The 21,138-nt window shown below is 47.6% G+C and overlaps 1 protein-coding gene across 1 annotated transcript in view; it reads left to right on the top strand.

Moving 5' to 3' along the window:
* The window catches only part of LOC120898530 (phosphofurin acidic cluster sorting protein 2), a 41,649-nt gene extending 22,762 nt beyond the window's left edge, over nt 1–18,887 (top strand). Inside the window, 13 exon segments of the mRNA XM_040304503.1 lie at nt 10,252–10,262; nt 10,265–11,107; nt 11,110–11,126; nt 11,237–11,570; nt 13,191–13,343; nt 14,212–14,471; nt 14,473–14,741; nt 14,826–14,980; nt 15,052–15,311; nt 15,394–15,756; nt 15,821–15,908; nt 15,985–16,101; nt 17,103–18,887. Of these exon segments, the coding sequence (XP_040160437.1) occupies nt 10,252–10,262; nt 10,265–11,107; nt 11,110–11,126; nt 11,237–11,570; nt 13,191–13,343; nt 14,212–14,471; nt 14,473–14,741; nt 14,826–14,980; nt 15,052–15,311; nt 15,394–15,756; nt 15,821–15,908; nt 15,985–16,101; nt 17,103–17,233 (3,001 nt within the window). The 3' untranslated portion in view covers nt 17,234–18,887.
* Nucleotides 18,888–21,138: the final 2,251 nt, after the last annotated feature.

The following is a 21,138-nucleotide window of genomic DNA, read 5'->3' as shown; positions in this document are numbered from 1 at the left end:
TTTTGGAGGTTTATTTTCTCGCATTCACCTTTCTGTTTGTAACCCGTCAATCAGACCCATTCCGTCATTCCTGATCCCCCAGCTGCTGCTTTTCGTATCGCGCATTAGCATGCATTTTTCCCGCAGGAGCGGTTCCAAGCGTTGATCGCTTCCAACAAACATGGCGCGCGAGTGTGTGACATTTGCATCCATAAATTATCCACTCCGTGGGCCGAACGTCGTTTCCCGGATTGGTGCCGGGGGACACCACGATGTGCATCGGGAGGGAACAAACATGTATCCACGGGCACACTGACACACCGATTAATCATCCGGTACAGCCTACGGGATTGGCACCGTCTCGGGAAGGTTACGGAGCCGGAGCTAGCGACGAACCCCGCCGGAGGGTGTGGATGAAAAGAGCAAACAGCAAAATGGCTGGAGACGATCAGTTGGTGGACCGGGGAGTGTTTAGCGCCATGAATGGTGCATAATTGACAACCGGATCGATCATATGGGCTGGCAGCTGACCCTCTCGATGACGTAGGAAAGAAGAAGAAAAAACCCGAATCCAGAAAAAATGCATCGAATCCGTTCTGTTTCTAAGCGCGCGGATGGATGAAATCATAACTGCACAAACGTGCGCATCAAATGGTACGCACGCGTGGCCTCGTTTGTTTTTTTGGAAGATATAACGTGATAACCTCCTCTTAACCTCCCCATCCCCCCTCTGCTCTCTCCGTCACATCTCCAGCAAGCCGAATCGAACGTGTGTTACACAAACATAACTGCGTCTGCACAACAAGAGAGCATTGTGCGCATAACCTTGTGTGTGTGTGTGTTTGTTGAGGAAGTGGAACCAGCGATAGGTTGCTGCGCGCGCCCCGTTTGCTGTGAGATAAGACGGCTCGATGAAAACAATACAACACAACAAGAAAGAGAGGAAAAACAACACACATAAATCAGGCATCGACCCATTCGCCCCACTCTCCGCCTGTGGGTAAGTTCATCCTGGGTCTCCAGCATCTTTTGATGTTTGGGGCTGGAGAAATGGAGGGCTTTGCCTACCAAATTTTCACCATTTTCTTCCCTCGCTTCACGCTACAAACCCTCCGTTTGGTCCGCGTGGTCGGGAGTGTCCGATGCCTTCGTACATTCCGGTGCTGTAATCGGCTGTGATGTGTGTATGTGTGTAAAAGTGATATGGGTTTGTTGAGCGTAGCATCTTGCACACTCAGATTGCTTGCCTGAACGAGCCCAATGCTCTCCACTAGCATCGAAAGCGGGCGATGCTTGTGTTGTGTGCATCGGATGAATAACACACAAAAAAGAGGTGAAGCTGCTGCTCATGCAACAGCCCGCCACTACAGCGGATATGCTTTCACTTGCATGTTGTGTGTTGGCGTTTCACATACACCCCGATATCGCGCTTGTGTATGTGTGTAGATTGAAATTATCACAAAACCAAACAACAGCAACAAAAATGGAGCGCCGCGGTGAGCTGGTTGGTGAAGAAGATGCGTAACAGCTCGTAATATTAAATGTATTATTTATTACGCAACGTTTCACTCGCACTGTGCTCATCATCACAAACTGTGGTGGTGATGGTGTACGGCATGGTAACAAAGCGGTATCTGAATTGCTAACATAATGGAGCGCGAGCTTTGGATCCTGCTTGTGCCGATCGCTAGAAGGGCGAGTCAGGACGGAAGCTACCTTGAAGCTGAACTTCCCTGTCCCGGACGGGGGTTCGCCGCTTCACTATCGCGCGGGCACAGACAGGACACACGGGGTTCGAGGCGGAAGTGCTGGCGATGATTGAGATTGAATGATTGAGCTGTGGTGGTGGTGCGAGCTTGGCTGGAATAGTTGATGAAGCTGCACTGTACTGTACACTAGTGATGTGTTTTCTGAAGCGCACCCATGACTCCGATCCAACTCCGACTATTGTTAGTCCGATTCCGACTCCGACGGAATGGGAACCATTAGTTCCGCCCGGAGGCGACTCCAGGTGACTCTGGAGGGCTCCAGGTGACTCTGGAGGACTCCAGGTGACTCTGGAGGGCTCCAGGTGACTCTGGAGGACTCCAGGTGACTCTGGAGGACTCTGGACAACTCTGGACGACTCTGGACGACTTTGGACGACTTTGAACGACTCTGGACGACTCTAGACGACTCTAGACGACTCTGGACGACTCTGGACGACTCTGGACGACTCTGGACGACTCTGGACGATTTTGGACGACTCTAGACAACTCTGGACGACTCTGGACGACTCTGGACGACTCTGGACGACTCTGGACGACTCTGGACGACTTTGGACGACTTTGGACGACTCTGGACGACTCTGGACGACTCTGGACGACTCAGGACGACTCTAGACAACTCTGGACGACTCTGGGCGACTTTGGACGACTGTGGGCGACTCTAGACGACTCTGGACGACTCTGGACGACTCTGGACGATTTTGGACGACTCTAGACAACTCTGGACGACTCTGGACGACTCTGGACGACTGTGGGCGACTCTGGACGACTCTGGAGGACTCCAGGTGACTCTGGACGACTCTGGAGGACTCTGGCCGACTCTGGAGGACTCTGGCCGACTCTGGACGACTCTGGACGACTCTGGACGACTATGGACGACTCTGGAGGACTCCAGGTGACTCTGGACGACTCTGGACGACTCTGGACAACTCTGGACGACTCTGGACGACTCTGGACGACTTTGGACGACTCTGGACGACTCTGAACGACTCTGGACGACTCTAGACGACTTTGGACGACTTTGGACGACTCTGGACGACTCTGGACGACTCTGGACGACTCTGGACAACTCTGGACGACTCCGGACGACTCCGGACGACTCCGGTTGACTCCGGACTGAAGCCGGAACGACTCCGACTCCAGGCAACTCCGGGCAATTTTAGACGGTTTCAGACGATTCCAAACGATTCCGGATAATGTTGGGCGGACCTACCTTTGCGAGTCGGGTGCGTAATTTTAGGAATCGACTTCGGAGTCGACTTTGGATTTTGCCAACTTCACCCATCACTACTGTACACAATCTATTCTGTCCTACTTTTTACTCTGGTTGCTGCTCCAAGACGACCAAAAAGCACTCACGGTTCGTGCTCTGCTGCTCCAATCGTTCTCGACGACCTTCGCAAGGGGTGGTGGTGGTGGTGGGGTCGGTGCGATTCCCTATCGGATCCAGTCAACCACGCTGCTTCTGCTAGTGTATCGAATCATTGTGAGTGGCTTGTTCTATCAATTGCCGCCCCCGTCACGAGATGAGTTCCGCAGCAGCAACAGCAAAAAGGTGTCCGCAAGCGCGCTAGAATGATGAATGAGTTCATAAAATACTTTCACCCCTACCCGTATCCGGATGGAGGGGGGCGTTTTGATGACCACCAAGGTTAGCAGGCAATCTGGTGTGCGCGTGTGTGTGTGTTTGTGTGGTCTAAAACAGGCCACGGGCGATGATCACCTTCATCCGGAATCATCTGCACTGATTTACGTACGAATAAAAATGATAGATTGATGCGTCGTGTCTGGATATTGTCGGTGTTTGCGGGGGGAATGGGAAGCGGACCTATCGAACGAAAGATGGAGGCCAACTTTTCCGTGAGCACCTCTTGAAAGATCACCTTGGCTTACGATTACATTGAATGGGCCGTGCTTTTACCGCTCGGCAAACATCTCCGTTGGGTGTGGCGGTGGGTTGTTGTTTCAAAAGCGCCATTTCGGCAGATTCGCTAAAGTGGTTACAACGAATGAATTTCCTACGCCATCCAGACCATCCAGTTTGTGCGTGTGTGTGTGTGTGCGCGTTTGCCGTTGTCTGTGTGGAAGGAAATTCCGTCCGGAAAGGAAGTTCAGCTTGCTGCGAGATGAATAAATTATTCATCAACCAACACAACCTGCCGGCCGCCTCGTGTCCCTCCCGGGCTGTTGTTGCGGGTAAATTGTTCACTTAACTTTCCGATTGTTCTGCCGCGTCGTGACCTTGCCTGTTGAGGCATTCTCGAGGGCAAGTTTTATCACTCCGAACCGATTTATGGTCCAGGTTTTCCCATCGCTTCGGCTCTTCTGTCTGTTCCTAAAACTTTAAAATTTTATGACGTCGACATTATTGTAAAGATGTAAAATTGCACTAAAATGGTAATACTAACAGTAGTAACAGTTAAAAGCTTAAGTAGAAAACAGATATTTTTGTTATTGCGCAGCATCTCTCCGCCTCTCTGTTACTTAGTAATACTGTGCTCCTAATTCGTGTACGAAACGTGATGGAATGTGGCCAAGCTTTTGTGGCACTAATGTGCATGCAAATCACTCGTTCACTCCGCTCATTTCAACCTGTAAACGTTTTACTTTTGCGGCTACATACGCAACAATTAGTATCAATCAATTGCCTTTAATCAAATAAAGGCATGCGCGTGTGTTGCCCTATTAGCATTTTAATATAGAGCTAAAGGAGCGGTGTTTTGGGCTAAAAACGCATCGCAATAACGGGCCCCCGTCACAACTGCTGCGAAAGCGTTCGCGAAGCACGCGCTCCAAAATGGTCTACTACATATGCGGTACGGTACGCGTTTTGCAACAGAAATCAATTGATGAACGATAAGCCCTGCCCGCAGCCAGCCCACCCCATATGAGAGGGGATTGGTATGCATATTAATAAGAAGGAGATTGCCTTAAAAAAAACGGTGTGCGCTGTGTGGTATGGTCTTTTCGAGTGACAGTTTTGATTGATTGTGACGTGCGCCGGTTTGGGTCGCATCCATTTTGTAACATAGGGTAGGTGTGAGTATTCCCGATTAGATAGTATTTTGAATAGGGCAGAATGGAGCAATTTTCAACTCTCTTTTACACCACCGGCACTGTCCCTGGCTCGGTAGCGATGTAAATAATTCGCGTCATTAACATACAACGCTCGTCGCGCGTTTGTTTACTAAGGCTCGCTTCTTGGACTGCTTTTCCCCTTTCCTACCATTCGGCCATTTAGTGGTCGCTCGGTATTAGTTGTCAGCAATCGGTTTTCTGTATGTGTGCTGCAAATGCGCCGTAAGCCAAGGACCACCCGCGAATTATTGCCCATCCGTGTTTTTACTTCTAACATTCGCAACCACTGTGGTACGCAGCAACGGAAACCGGCAGCAGCTGCATGCCTGGGAAAACGACGTGAAGTAATATTACGAGGAAAAGAAGCAATTGGGAAGGAAATGGCACCGGTCGGTCGAGCAAGCAGGTTCTTTTCGGGGACATTAAAAGATAAAAATATCCTGCGCCAATGCTAAACGCCGCGCGGCCTCTCTCTCTCTCTCTTTGCTTCCTGCGTGTTTGGTGTAGAACTCTTTGGTTGCAGCGGCCAAACACCCCTGGGTCTTGCCATGGTTGTTTTTCTTCTTCTTGTGCCCGTTGCCAGCTGCATGCAATGTTGTTGCGTTTGTTTTTGTGTTGTTAAAGGTTGCGGGTTGAAGGTATGTGTGTGTGCGCGAGCGCGCTCAGTTTTCGGGTGCTCTGTTGATACGAGGGAAAGGTTGGTTTTGGGGCAAGGTCGATGGCGATAAAGGGTAATCTTCGCATCCGTCAATCGGGAGAGGGGCTTGACATGACTTCCCTGTGTTCTCAGCCGGTTCGGTTCGGAAATTGGATGGATAAAGGTGCATTTTGGGAAGGTGCGAATGAAAGGAATATTGATTTAATTTTCATTTGTTCTCAAACGCATTGCAGTGCCGAGTTTTATGATCATTCTTTTGTAATTTTCACGAAATGAGCTCATTCTTAGTATACACATTCTACAAATGCTCAGTTACTATGTCAAGGTGCTGTATGAAAATTCACATAACATGTTGGTAGACAAGGCCAAGAACACTGACAACGAAACGGAACTGGATACAACATTAGAATGTGAATCGATACCAAAACATTGTCCAAAACAAAGACTACTACAGAGAATAATGCAGGGACAAAACAGAGGAATTGAAGTCAGCAGGTAATAGTTCCACAGTGTCATAAAACGAGCTTCCGTTTGGGACATTTTATGGACATTGTTTGTCCTATGAAGTGGATATTCTTGAGTTGTTAAAATATTGCTCAATTGAATGCAAATTATAACCGAAAATGAGTTTAATTACACAGCGCATCTGTTTTTTTTTTTTGTTGGATGAATTGCCCTTCACATTGTTGCCAACTCCGCAAAGGCTCTATTCTTGTTAACAGCGCCAATAAATCTTGTGCCATGTGTGAATGTGCCAAAAGTGTCGGTACGGTTGTAACTGAAACGGAAAATAATCATCAAAACAGGGCAAAGTCGTTCATGTTAATCGCGTGATGGTATTGCTCTTTATTTAAAACTGTTTTTATTTTCATTTCCGCGACACAATACAGTGTTCGGATATTAAGCTAACACACAGGTACACAATTAATCATTAAAACAACTCATCAATTGGGAATGCTTCTTGGAGCTAAAAGTAGACTCACGCTGACGAAAAAGACGCAAAAGCAGCATACATTACACACAAAAAAAGTTGTTTAATTGCACCAAACAGTAGCTCGTGGCCTGTGTGTTTGCCAAAGACAAAATAAACCATCTCACACACGAACTGACGAACTGCTCTGGTGGCGACCGGTGCGGACGCGGGAGTTGCGGGAGTGTGAACTTGTGGTTTCGTGTTTGCGCAATGATTTGGTGTAATTAAGTTTACTGCGGACAATTAATTTGCTTACGTTTCGGAAGCATTGCGTTGCGCTCTAGCCTGGGGACGCTACCACCTTTTACTAGCACGAACACATCTCTCGGTGCGCTCTCTCCCTATGTCTCTCCGCCACAGCAAGTAGCAGTGCCGAGTGGTTATTTAGGGATGACAAACACGTGACACAGACACGACACGGCCTGAGGAAGGAGGGGACTACTAAAGCGGGGCAAAAGGGGCGGGCATGCAAGTAATTTTAATGGCTCATTGGTTAATTTGGCAGAGGAGCTGACATTCGGTTCGGCAGGTCGCCCGTAACGGTGGCAGATCGTGGCAGGTGCGAAGAAATCGGGGCGCCGTACTAATAAGGGCCGGCAATTGGATGGGACCGAAAGTGAGGTTTTAGATGGGAGAGGGAGAGAGAGAATGGTAGTTGCAGAAATTGGCCACTATTCCAAAACACGATGCGCTTACCTTTCGTTGACTTTTGCCCACTTTCCTCACCTTATACGACACTCTTTAGTGTGCGGTGTGACGTGGGTTGGTTGCTGTTGCATGTCTGCTTGCTCGTTTTAGCGCACGACACAAGAGACAAACGTTTGATTGTTTGATCAATTGTCTCGCTTAGGATTGCTGAGGACAGGAGGTAAAAAATCTGTTACGCTTGAACCTTCGATGAAAGGGGGAACCTCTTTACTACTGACGCTATGGTAAAATAACACCAATAATGCTGATTCTCATATTTGCGTATTTACACAATCCTTTCCATATTTTAAAACAATTGGAAAGTAATAATTTAAATTAATCATAAAGATTCAGGACCTTAGTGTCAGGGATGATGGATGTCTGTGTCTGTAATTAGTTCTGTCGCATTCGTGAGCAGAGTGCAAATATTGGTCGTTTTATGGTTAAAATTATTAATATTTAGTTTTACTGGTGAGCCGGTCTCGTAGTACAGTCGTCAACTCGTACGACTTAACAACATGCCCGTCATGGGTTCAAGCCCCAAATAGATCGTGGCGCCATACGTAGGACTGACTATCGTGCTATGGGGGGTAATTAAAAAAAGTCACTGAAAGCCAAGCCCACAAGTGGGTACAGGCAGGCCTTGACCGACAACGGTTGTTGAGCCAAAGAAGAAGAAGAATAAGTTTTACTGGTCGTTTAAGTATTCCATCCAAAGGTTCGAACAGAACTTAGCCAGTTAAAGTGGAAATTTGATATAAATATCATTTTCTTTATAAAAATATTACTATTCCTGGTGAAGTTCATGCAAATGATCGTGACAAATGGAAGAATAATGTAATTTTAATATTAAATGCGTTTAATTTGACTGAATTGTGTCCAACCATCCGGAAAATCAATTATTTGAATATGAAGAATAAAGCTTCCTATTTATGTTTGTTTTGTGGTAGATATTTTAAAACATCAAATTCCTCTGATCAATGTTCATTTTCTGCAGAATGGCTTGAGCACAACTATGGTCCATGCGTCAACTTCTATAAGACCTAACGTGTGTTACATGTATCGTGTTACCCGTTATTCAAGGATTGTATTGGACCTTTTGAGTTACGTGGTATAATAAAGCCTTGTAAGGATGTATCAGGCCAGTATGGGATCACGTATGGTGTGTCCTATTGTCAACGTCGGAACCCCTGAAGTTTTGCCCTTTTTCGTGTGTTTAATGATATAATTTCCCATTTCATGCAACTTGCTAACGTCATTCGATGCATTTCAGATTCCAATTTTTGAACTCCTGAACGTAAATCTAAATGTTTTTTATGCGCCCACAAACAATCACTGTCCACTTCCTGTTTAAACTATGGCATTTTTCTTGTGCACAGATTATTCATGTGTTCCGCTTTAATATGTACCGAGTGGAGGAGTGTACTACCTGTGCACCGTAGGATGTGTAATTAATATTCACATTCATGCTCGGTTCCGGTTGACACTTTTGTGATTTTTCCTTTCCCACCCGCGTGCTGATGTTTCCTCAGCCAGCTAGGGGAAGGCAGTTTACATTGGGTTGCTTCCGCTGGTGGTTGTCTTTCTCTCTGTCTCTCTCTCTCTTCCGGTGTACTCACTCGAGTTAAGCAATCGCCCAAGATCCGGATGTGCAGTGGAAAGCGAGGAACAAAAAAGCATAAACATAGGTGTCAGTGTTTAGCATTGCGCGCGCTCTCTGTTCACGTCACGTACCTGCCAGCAGCTCTTGACCTGTCCCTACACAGACAAAGAGGCTTGCGGACGTGATTTGTGCCGTACCGTTTTTGGAGGGCTCAGGCCAGCATGTTCGTTCTGACCGGAATTTACAACGACGTGCAGTGATAGCAGACAGACATGAGGCGAGCCAAAGGTATAACTCAGCTGAACATCATGTCATACTTTGTAACTACACCAGCCAGCCGGTGAACCGAAACGGCAAAGATAGATGTTATCGGCACTTTGGGGTGACCTTTTCGTGTTGTGTGAAGGTGTATGTTTGCGTTGTCTACGGTTAGAAAAAGGCATGTCTCGGAGGAGAGTTAAATGTCGTAATTCCCAAGGTGCGTCTTTCCCTGCCGTCAATGGTGCGGATTGTCTAAGTATCAGTTGCCCTGGTGCATATTGGATTATGATACGAAGAACAGCGTAATTCTGCCACACATTTTTTTTTTTTGTGCACGGTAAGATTGATGATGGATAAATTAGTTTAATTTGAATAAGAGAAAAACTACACCGCTCCTAACCGAATCCTGCACAAAGGTAAACGGTATCGAGTGATGGACAATTAGTTATCTTTGCTGCTTTATCTACGCTCGTCATATTTCCAGGAAAGCCGGATTAGACGCAGTCGTCTCCCTTATCGGCACCGTCCCATTCCATGGTACACAACAAATGTCACCCCGAAAGAACCGCACACGATAAGAATCCGTTTATCCAGCACACGATACAAGCATCCGATGCATGTAAACCCCTGTGTGGCACCACCGGTGTACAAGAAGGGGTGTCACTATGGTACGGCATTTGCTAGCTCATAAATTATGCACTAAATCGAGCACTTTCATTTCGTCGATTGGTCATTAGAGCGAGGGACACACGCTGATGGCGGTGGAACGGGCAGAAGCAGAACAAAGGACACACAAACGCATGCGGCCCCAATGTGTCACGTTTCCCATGCGTCACGGTTTCGGGCTTGCTGACGTGACGAAGGGACATTTCTGCTGCAGGCAAACGCGTGCTCTGTGTGTGTGTGTCCTTTTATCATCCCCAACCGTTGCCTCGGACTTCTTCGCACCATCGGGGATTGGTTTGGTGGTTTTATTGTCCTTTCCCAACGCAACAAAAAAAAAAAAAAAGAAAGGATTGCCGTAATGAGTTGAAGCATGAGACGCTTAGTGGGCAGCACCAACGAGGAGCGCTGCCTGGGTTTTATCGTTTTATAAATAGTTTTGGTTTATTGAATGCCTGCGCATGGAATCAGATTTCTAAATGAATTGAATTTCAATCGCTCTGCTGTTGTCCTGGAATAATACCAATTAATCTAACATTTCTTTCTCTCTCTCTTTCTCCTTTTCTCCGCCATCTCGTTACAGATTATGTTCGTTAAAATTACCCGCCTGTCCCTGCTCACACCCCTGCCGGCCGATCTAACGTCACTGTCGCTGGCGGTTCGAATGCAAAGCTCAAAGCGAACGCTTCGCTCGCACGAAATCCCGGTCCCACAGTCGCTGAGCGCCGGGTACGGCAGCACCGGTGTGATCGGCACCGGTAGCATCACGGGTGGCGCAGTCGTCGGAGGCCTGACCGGCGGTACAGGGCTGGCCGGTGGAGGTGGCGTTGGTGGAGGCGTCGGCGTCGGTGGCGGTGGCGGTGGCGCCGGTCAGCTCAACTCGCCGCCACTGCTGGAGACGGAGCTGGACCTGCACTTCAGCCTGCAGTATCCGCATTTCATCAAGCGCGACGGCAACCGGTTGCTGATACTGCTGCAGCGCCGCAAAAAGTACAAAACGCGCACCATCCTCGGCTACAAGACGCTGGCCGAGGGCGTGATCCGGATGGACGCGGTGCTGCAGAAATCGATGGACATGACGGTGGAGCTGAACGGGTCGGGGAAGGCGGGCCGGGCCGGGCTGACGATAGCGACGCTGCGCGCCACCCAGGTCACGTCGATCCCGGTCGACCAGGACAACAAGAACAACAACAGCCTGCTGGTGACGGACCGGGTGAACGAGTACTCGGACGAGGATGAGGAGCAGGAGTTCAGCTCGGGCGACGAGAACGACGAGGGCCTGTCCGGGTACGCGGCGAAGCGCAACTATGCCGGGAAGCGCGATTCGTACAAAAAGTTCGAATCGGGCGAGCAGGACGGCGAGCAGGAGGATGGCAACATGCTGCCCTCGAACCAGGCCGACAGCGACAGCGATTTCGACAACATGGGCAAGGAAAAGTCGCGGGGAAGATGAGTCGCGTAAGTAGAGGGGGAGCGCATGACGAGTGTTTGCACGGAACAGGACGCAACTTATGGATCAAGGAACTGACGCTTAATGTGTGTTTGTTTGCGTTTGGTTTCCTTTCTAGCAACGGAATTTCAAGCAACGCATCATCTCACTGCTCAAACGCTTCAAGGTGCCGGAAGAGCTGGAGGGCGACGTGCGGGAGCGGGGCCCAGCACTGCGTGGCAAGCGCGATCTGGACGCCCTATTTCAGGAGCTGGAATCGTTGTCCTGCGGCGAAGGGGACGACTCCGGCCAGGACATGGACAGTCTGTCCATCGGCTCGACGCCGAAGCCATCGTTGAGGCCATTCTTTGAGCACTCGGGCAAGCCGGTCCTCACGCAGCAGCATTCCTCGATACAGCTAAGCTCGATGCAGAAGGGCGGCGGCGGTGTTGGTGGTGGTGTTGGTAATAAAGGTAAACAACGACAACGAGCTTCGTCCTGCTGCAGGCCCGCAAAAAAAAAAAGATCGGCCCAAAATATGGATGGTTCACGGCCGCTGATTTGTGTTCGGGACCAAGATGTAGCCTTTTTGTTTTGTTTTTTTTTTGTTGTTGTTTGGGTGCTGTTTTCAATTTGCTGCTGCTCTTTGTGTCCATTTTTTGTCGCTTTGTATCGTCTCATTTTTGGTTTGGTTTTAGTTTGTTTTGCAAAAAAAAAAAAAAAAAAAAAAACAGGCAGCGCGAAACCGCAAGTAAAGCTTCATCAGTGCTGCAAAATGTCATGAGCATCACGAGATTTTCACCAACGAAAACAATGAACATATCTGTGGTAGCTTGATGCTCATTGCTGATACTCAATGAAAGTGACTCTGACTGACAAGCTTAATGCCGTTGCAAGCAAAAAATCATGACTTTTTCTGGCTATGAACAGTGCTGCTAAATGCCACTTATGATAGTCATCAACACTCATGACTGAAACGAAGCTCAAATCAGCTCACGTACACAATTGAGATGACCAGTGGTAAGACTCAAACAGTTGGTGGTCCAATCACATACTTGATGACATTTTGTTTGGCACCCAATTTTTGGTCACTTGTCGGTTGCACACAATATCACCAAGCATGTGATGGTCGCCATAACTGTTTGATTCTCACATCTGATCATCACAGCAGAGCTCGTAACACTGACATGATTGATGATATTTTGCAAAACTGATCACAGTAAAAAAAAGTCATGACATAGTGACTGACCAAGCGATGATGGCAAAAATGTCATGAAGCATGCATTGATCACACCAATAGTTTTGAGTATCACCTTTGATTATCACAATTGAGTACGTGACGCTGACATGGTTTTTATTTCAGTCAGATTTTCTTATGACATTGACAGTGATATTTTGCAAGCACTGGCTTTCATACATTCATGATGCGTTAAGGTTAAAGATCGCTTCAGATTAAAGGATTATACGCTTCCTAGTTAGTGTTTCGTTTTAGAATCCATCGGCCCTTATGGTAGCTTTTCCATTGAAAACATTTTATTGACGTAGGTCAATACATTTAATCACCATTGCATTGGCTTTTTGTTTGTTTTTCGTGTGTTATTATGTGATCTTGATTTGTCTTATTGTGGTAAACGTACCTACAGATTGTAGAGATAGCGTTACGTATGTGTGCTATTTCGAGCGATGGAATGCGCAAAGTGTTTAAACCGTCAACGGTTTGTTTGAACGCCTGGAAATTAATCTTTAAATTACAACATCATCATTATCATCGCTACAGCAAGACATTTGTGTTTGTTTGTTTGTTTGTTTGCTTGCATGACCTTTCTGTTTATTGTGACTAAAATTAAACCAACTTTACGCTCCGTGCTCCTCTCCATCTCATCATTACTACATCGCTCCCTCCTGCCAAAGTCTTCCACCCCAACATTCATTGCTGGTTTACGCATACCATACAAACCCTACTACCGAGGGCAAAGGGACGGTTTTTGGTGTAGCGTTTATTTGGACCTGTGCTTGCTGCTTAGCCGTTTAAGTTTTGTTACTCGATTTGTTTTTATTATGTTTTCTTTCATTATCTTTTACGTTCCTTTCAGATTTTATGCCAGAAAAGAAACCCAATTTAGAGAAGCGTGACTCGCTCGCCGAAAAGAAAAGCAATTCAATAACAATTGCCAATAATCTTATTAATAGTATGAACGGCAACAGTATTAATAACAATCAGACTAGCAATTACAGTAACAGCCAAGGTTTGTAGCTTTCAAAAACCGATCGTTGTTGGTTCATTTCACGTATTTTACTATCTATACTCTTGTCTTTGTCTGTGCACCTCCCACACCTCTCTCTCTCTCTCTCTCTACCCACCGGCACGCACCGGCTGTGTGCCCTCTTTTTCCCACAAGTTCTTGATCTATTTTCCACCTCCCCGCTGAATCTCTACCCCTTCCTGCACATCACGTTGTTCTCTTCCGTCAACTCACCGCGCACTGCTACGTTTTGTTCGTACGTGTACACACACCACGTTTAGTAGCATCAAATTACACCAAACTGGTTCGAATGTGCAACCCTCCTGCGCTAAATCTGCATATATGCGTCACACATCTGCATCCCTTTCCTTCCCGCACAGCAACACCATTCCCCTCTTTCATAGCTCATCGGGCATAAAAGCATAAAGTTTGAAGCACCAATTTTCATTGAAAAGCAATCGTGGACATCTTCCGGCATAAGCTAAGCGTTGTTATGTTTTGTTGATTTTCTAAATACTCCAAATCGTTGACTGCTTATGATTAACTATGCTTTGATTTGCTCGTTATTGTTTTGTTGTGTTGATTTGTTTGTTAGCTCGACCATGTTGTTCGAACGTCAAGATGATATGATTAGCGATTCTTTCCGATTTGTCACGTTTTTGATCCCCCCGTTCCCTTTTCAAACTTTCACAATTACCACTCTCACAGATTTTAAGCATTCTTCCCCTTTCAATGGTAGTGTTCAAACAATGATTTCCTCTCTACATATGTATCTATCCCTCTCTTTCTCTCTCTATCTCTCAGTTATTGCTAAACTGCGCTAACAGTATGTCTCTGCCTGTGTGTATTTGTTTCGTATCCTTCTTCGCAGATCGATCCGGTGACTGGAAAAACGATAGCTCCGGCAACGAGGGTGGCGCCGGCAACACGGACCCGGAAGCGCTCAGTTCCGATCCCCAGAACACGGGCAGCCCGCCGAAGGAGAAGGAGACGGCGGTGGAGAAGAAGAATCGCCTGTTTCGCACCAGCAGCAGCACGCCCAACAGTGCCAAAAAGCAGAAACAGGTGCTGAGCTTCCAGATGGATCAGCACGGGCAGCAGCAGGGGCAGCAGCATCACACCCAGCAGGGGGAAACCATCGCCCCTCGAGACCTGCCTGTCGCCGACGAATGTGGAGCCGCGCAAGTCGCTGCTGGAGCAGCTGCAGCGCACGTTCACGACGGAGGAGTCGGCGCTGCCGGAGGTGGTCACGATCGTTAGTCCGCCGGAAGCGAGCACCATGTCGCTCACCCCACGGCTAGCGTCGCTCATATCGGCCACGTTTCGGCCCACCTTTCAGCCCAACAATACCGCCGAGGTGAAAGCAATAACGCAGGCGCTGATGAACAAAATTCAGAAGTAGTAAGTGTTCGTTCTAATTCGAGTTTGAAGCTAGCTCGAGTGTTGTTAATTGCATTGTGCGTCATTTTCTGCCCGCTTATCCAGCTGTAACTCAACGGCCAAACCGCCAACCACGGTGAAGGTAGTTCTAGTCGGAGGGGACTGGTTGCAGGGCGCCGTGCTGCGACACTACGTAGAGCTGTTGGGCATACGGCCACCGGACTGGGTAAACCATATCAGATTCTACATCGTTCCTTTAGGTGAGTTGTGGAATCGGGGGTTGTGAGAAATGCAAAAAAAAGCAATTGTGAACACTTTAAAATACACACAGGATCGTGCGCGGTTGCTCGCTACATCGGTATGATCGATTCGAGCTACCTGGGCATGTTCGGTACGGAGAGCTGGCAGCAGATCTGTGATCGAGCGGCCAATCTCGAGAGTGCACAGTCGAAGAACGAGTCGGCCGAGTTTATCAACCGGATACAGCGGTACCTCATATCGGGCGGACCGTGCACACAAGTTCCTATTGCCGAGGCGATGGTTAACTATCGCGATGAAGACTCTTGTCAAATATTTGTACCGTTTGTTAGTGTGAGTAGTGCGATTGTAGGGGAGGGTGGGTAGCGTTCAATTGCGTTTCAATGTCACATTTCTATCCCTACCCACGCTGCAGGACGTAAGAATTGGCTGTTTAGAAGGGCCGCAGGTGTCGCTTGATCTCGACGAATCGTTCACGTACGCTTCGCAGGGCAGTGCCGACCGGATGCTGTCCAGTTCGCCGCCCCAGAGTGGTCGCACCTCGCCGCCCGCTTCGCAAACACCGGGCGCCATTGCCCAGCTGCAGCAGAAAGATCTGCAGCAGCAGCTGCAGCAATCGTCCTCCTCGTCCTCCTCGCAGGTGCAGGAGTCGCTCGAGCTGCAGGTTGACTATTGGCCGCTGGCTCGGCCCAACTTCGACCCGAAGGAGAAATTGCTCGGCAAGGGCCAGGACCCGTCCGGCAAGAACAGTATTAAGAGCACGTTCCGGCATTTGCAGGTATGTGTGACTATCACGTGCATGGTATGTGGTTTCTGGCTACAATTTCATATTTCGTACACAGGTGTGGCGACTACCGCAAGCTCCAAGCTTTGGCGAGTTTACCAACGGCTTAACGCTGAGCTTTGCAACCAAGGAGAAAAAGCAAAAAAGTAGGTTGTTAATATTGAGCGTGTTGTTGGGATGGAATGATGGAATGACTTACAATGCGTTTCCTTTTTGTTGCAGTAATGAGATTAGGCAAAAAGAAGGAGAAAGATCGCGATGCTGAAAAGGAGCAGTGCGTCGAAGGGGTGGCCCGGTTAATCTGCTCACCGAAACAATCGCATCCGGTTCCTTTGCGAGGTAAGCGTTTTGAACTGTATAAATCAGTGCGGCAAAATGTCACTGTCAATGTCATAACAAAATCTGACTAAAACAAAAACCATGTCAGCGTCACGTACTCAATTGTGATATTCAGAAGTGATACTCAAAACGATTGGTGTGAACAATACATACTTCATGACATTTTTGCGACCAACGCTTGGTCAGTCACTATGTCATGATTTTTTTTACTGTGATCAGTTCCGCAAAATGTCACTGACATAGGCATGACAAATTCCGGCTGAAACATAACAATGTCAGCGTCACGAGCTCTACTGTGATGATCAGATGAGTGCCTCAAACACTTATGGCGACCATCACATGCTTGATGACATTTTGTTTTGCACCCAATTCTTGGTCAGTCACTTGGTCACGACATTTTGTGTCGGTGATCATCGTGATGGTCATAACGCTATCTCTATAATCTGTAGGTACGTACGGTGCTTGCAAGTGGTTCCAAGAAATATAATGAGCATTGTTTGCTGCTTGGAACCACACGCCAAGTATATTCCAAGAATGTCGTGACCAAGTGAGTGACCAAAAATTGGGTGCTAAACAAAATGTCATCAAACATGTGATTGGACCACCAACTGAGTCTCACATCTGATCATCACAGTAGCGCTCGTGACGCTGATTTGAGCTTCGTTTCAGTCATGAGTGTTGGTGACTATAACAGTGGCATTTAGCAGCACTGTTCACAGCCAGAAAAAATGATGATTATGTTTGCGACGGCATTAAACTCAGCTTGTCAGTCAGAGTATCGCGTTTGACTTAAGCACTCGCATGTCGCATGACGAATTTTCATTGAGTATCAGCAATGAGCATCATGCTACCATGAATATGTTCATTGTTTTCGTTGGTGAATATCTCATGATGCTCATGACACATTTGCAGCACTGGCATAAACCTCATACATTTAACATTTATTTGCTAATTCCCTCTATCTATTTTTGTTTTGTTTTCTATTTCCATTTGCGCTACAGTGTACATCGACGGTACCGAGTGGACAGGGGTGAAATTTTTCCAACTTTCGTCCCAGTGGCAGACGCACATTAAGAACTTCCCGATAGCGCTGGTCGGTGCCCCACTGGCACCGGCCGAAATGCTAACCTAGTCAGCTTCATCCTCCGTCTTGACGGAGCTACTACCTACTCCAACATCACCGGCAACGCCCTCGATCCTCCACCCGACGCGCGCCGGCCTGGCCGCGTTCGAACCGGCACTGGCATCCAACGCGTCCTTCAAGTTGCCACCGCTGCCCCGTTCTGCTGGCTGTGAACCGCCAGCGAATACGCCGTTCCCATCATCGGCAGCAGCACCCGGTCACTCCGGTGGTGGCGCATCGCGTCTGTTGCGTCCGCGCAGCTGGGCAGCGGTTAGCCGGTCGCGTGGTGGCGATTAAATTTGTTGTATATATTATCCCATATCCAAGCAGGTTGTGCCAGACAGGAGCGCGCAATGATCCGCGGGCTAGGATCGAACCATTTTCTGTGTAAACGTGTAGGAGAGCAATCAACTGTTTGTGTTTTGTGATTCGATTTCGTGATTTAGTTTCTTTTTTTTCCTATTTTCTATGTTGGTATACTGCCGCATGTGTTTCGTTGGCCCAGTTGCCTAGTATTGTAAACGAAATCAATAGTGTATAGTTCGTTGGCACCGCTTGGCACGCTCATTCCAAATTGCAATGAGTCAATCGGTTAATCGGTGCAAAAAACAATAACTTTTAATCCGGTACTGGCGTGGTTGGGTGGCCAGAATGTTTAATTTGTGATAAATCATTGGCTTGAGTGAGATACAGTACATTTCACAGCAACACACCCACACAATCCCTGCTCACAATGAACGCACATCAATGCCGCTAACCGGCGTATGTTTGTGGAGGTTTGTGTTGGATATAGGCTGCGCAGTAAAGCGCAAGCAAACAAACTAGTCTTTAGAGCAAAACGCATAATAAGAAGAGATACAAAAAAACACACACGTTAGCAATAATCGAAAATGGAACGCGCCGAATCAATCTCGCACAAAAGGTGAGAAAACCCCTTTGCCCGGCAGCGCGCGTTTGCATTTAACTCGGGTCAACTCATAGCAGCCAACCCGTTGTGGCGAGCTGTCCAGGGTGCACACAGGAGATTCTTGTGTGCATGTGTACAAGAGTAACACGACAGAAGGAGGAAGGTGTGCTGCACCACGCCTGCACATTACACGCTATCCATAATAGCGTCCTTGTGCCCGTCGCGTCCCAATTGGGCTCCCCACATCACAAGTATTGTAATCCGCAATTTAATGTTTTCGTTTAACATCGTTTTCCCCAAGTGCTGTGGCTTTTTGTTACAACAGAATAAAAATCACAGCAAAGTAATACTATGCAATGCGTGCCCGGAACCGGGCTTGGAATTATTTATTGTTTTTTTTTTAACGAAATGTTTGTAAACCCCCTAGTAGAAAGGGATATTAAACACAATTATTGTGACTTGCGGCGCCCCTCTGTCCCGGAACGGAAAGGGAAAGAAGAAAACGATGGCGATTTTTAAGAAGAAAAGAAAAACAAACGGAACCCCAATAGAGACTGCTTGACTTTGTCATAAGTTTTTAGTACGTACTAGCGTGTAAGAATTACAGTGTTTACAAACAAACAAATTGTACAATTGCTCGGTAAAATTGCGAAATGCAGCTTAGTAGAGTTGATCGTGGTAGATGAAATTGAGTAGAAAGCAAATCTGAAAACTGAAAAGGCAACACAATACGACAAAGAAGAAGAAGAAGAAAAAAAGTAGTAATGCCGCTGTGTAATATTGCAATAATTAATGAGTATGGCTGGTCTTGTTCAATGGCAAGCGGCCGGTACGTAGGATAGATTAAAGCCGATCTGTACGTGCGCCTCGCAAGCCCCGTGCGCTTACGTGCGAGCGAGAACGGGGACGGGAAACTGTAAATGGAACTGTAGATACTAGCCTGTTTTCGGTTTGCATTATGCATACTCCTTCTGCCCCGAGGCCCCCCTGTACAGTTCGTGGCCGTGCGAATGACAGTAGCCAGAGCAAGCAAGCGAGTATGGACGTGTTTCAGTAGCAATCGATCTGCCATCTGTGTATCGCAATAGATATGAACTCAATGTGCTCATAAACAAAAACATGTAAACTCTTAACGCAACCACGCGGCCAACACATGCTGGCTGCGGCATGTATTCGTCGTCGTCGTCGTATACCATGATATTGTAGCTGTAACCCCCATCGTAGTTATCGTAAGCGCAAGATTTCGCCACAAAACTCCCATCCAAAGCACGCACGCATTCAACAAACGTGTACCGTACGATGCGTTTTGCAACACTGTAGGCCAGAGTGCTAGCCCGAACTCGCTAAACCTAAAATACCATTACAAACCCCACGCAAAGGTAGATGGATGGTCAGGTGTCTATATCTATCAAGCGGTCAAGCGGTAGCGGGGTAGTGTTTTGGGGAAGTCGAGTACGTACACCGGCTCAATCGACAGAGGAGACAGTAGTGTGTGCATTGCTGTTTGCGCGCGTCCCGGCCCAACCGGGTGTAGAGCGCAAGTTCAGCGCAATGTCGTAGCATAATGGCAAGTGAAATGAAGCAGACGGAAGCAGCAGGTGCGTGTCATTTTACGTAACAAAAAAAGTATGCAACACAAAACGCATTGTAAAGTATTTTATAAGATATTGAGCCGAGAAAGTGTGGATGCAAGAAAAAAAAAACGGTAATAAACGCTATTGTATGTCGGCGCGAGGAAACCGCAACGATCATCCAATCGATCTCTGATCCGCTCCCTGACGCTGCTCTATACAGCAGGGCGTGGACAGGAGAATATTCGTCGTTTAGGAAGATAGTAATGAAAGCATTTAGAGCAATTGTGTTGCAACCACAAAGATTTGAAAACAAAAACCATGCTCGTGATAATTGATATGCTTGGCGGTAAGGGTAGAATGTTTCTACTTGAAGAGGGCTAATGGGGGAGGAGGGGGGGGCGTGCGGGAAAGGGGAAGCTTAACTGTATTCCTCCTTCCGCCTCCCTCCTCCTCCCCCCCTACCTTCAAGGTACACAATAAAACACGCATCCCGTAAAATGCACTTACACATATCCCTTGCAATGAAAGGAACAAACTGCATCCAGCGGCGACATCTCTCATCCCCGTAGGGCGGAGGCGTGGTGAGGGTGGGGGTGGGAATGATACAAATCCTCCACTTCGCCCCCCCACCGAACAAATGCGTTTGTCATTACTTATGGCTGTGGAAAACAAATGTGGGAGATAACTACGAAACAAACGCATAGTAAATCAAACAATACACACTATCGACACATCCACACATCACTACTAGAACAGTTTACGCGAAGATTCGACGGCGCCAAACGGCCTGCGGGCGAATCATTCGGCTTCATCTTTCCTGCTTATCGGTGTGTTTACAGGGGGAGCGGGCTAGCGAACGAACGAAGAAGAAGCGACCCACAGGGGGTGACTGATGCACCTCGCAATCCGACGACTGAAAGGGAAATGTGCATCCTAACGTGGTGGAGGAACCTAACTCTATATTCACTGTCAATTGTGTGTGTGTGTAGCTTTGATGCGTGCGCGTGGTCGTGGAGGACTCTGTAGATGTATCCTCCTTCCTCCCTAGCTGCAACTGTAACTTTCTTTCCAAACGATATTACTGGTTTAGGCGCGCGCGTGTGTGTATGTATGTCTACTGTAGGTGGCCTTCCTTTTGCGTTGATATAGCTGGCAAACCCCGTTTCCATTTTGGCTTGCTATTTCTACCTAGAACCTTTCTCGCTCTCCTCAGAGCAGTGTGAATGCAGTTTTCCTTCTGCTCTCTCCGCGTAGCATTAGTGTGGTGTTATTAGTGGCGGCTTCTGGAGTTCTGCTGGTAGACGCGTGAGTGATCGTTAGTAGCACAATGTATACATCCGGTACATCTTTTCAAACACTCCTGTCCACGTGTGTGTGTGTTTTAGGGCGCCCGAAATAGCTGTTTTGCTGTCGATGGTTCAGAAATGTTCAAA

The sequence above is a fragment of the Anopheles arabiensis genome, chromosome 2, assembly GCF_016920715.1.
Source record: "Anopheles arabiensis isolate DONGOLA chromosome 2, AaraD3, whole genome shotgun sequence".
NCBI classification, from domain to species: domain Eukaryota; kingdom Metazoa; phylum Arthropoda; class Insecta; order Diptera; family Culicidae; genus Anopheles; species Anopheles arabiensis.
Note: the sequence above shows the minus strand (reverse complement) of the source record. Positions and strands in the feature narration are given on the sequence as shown.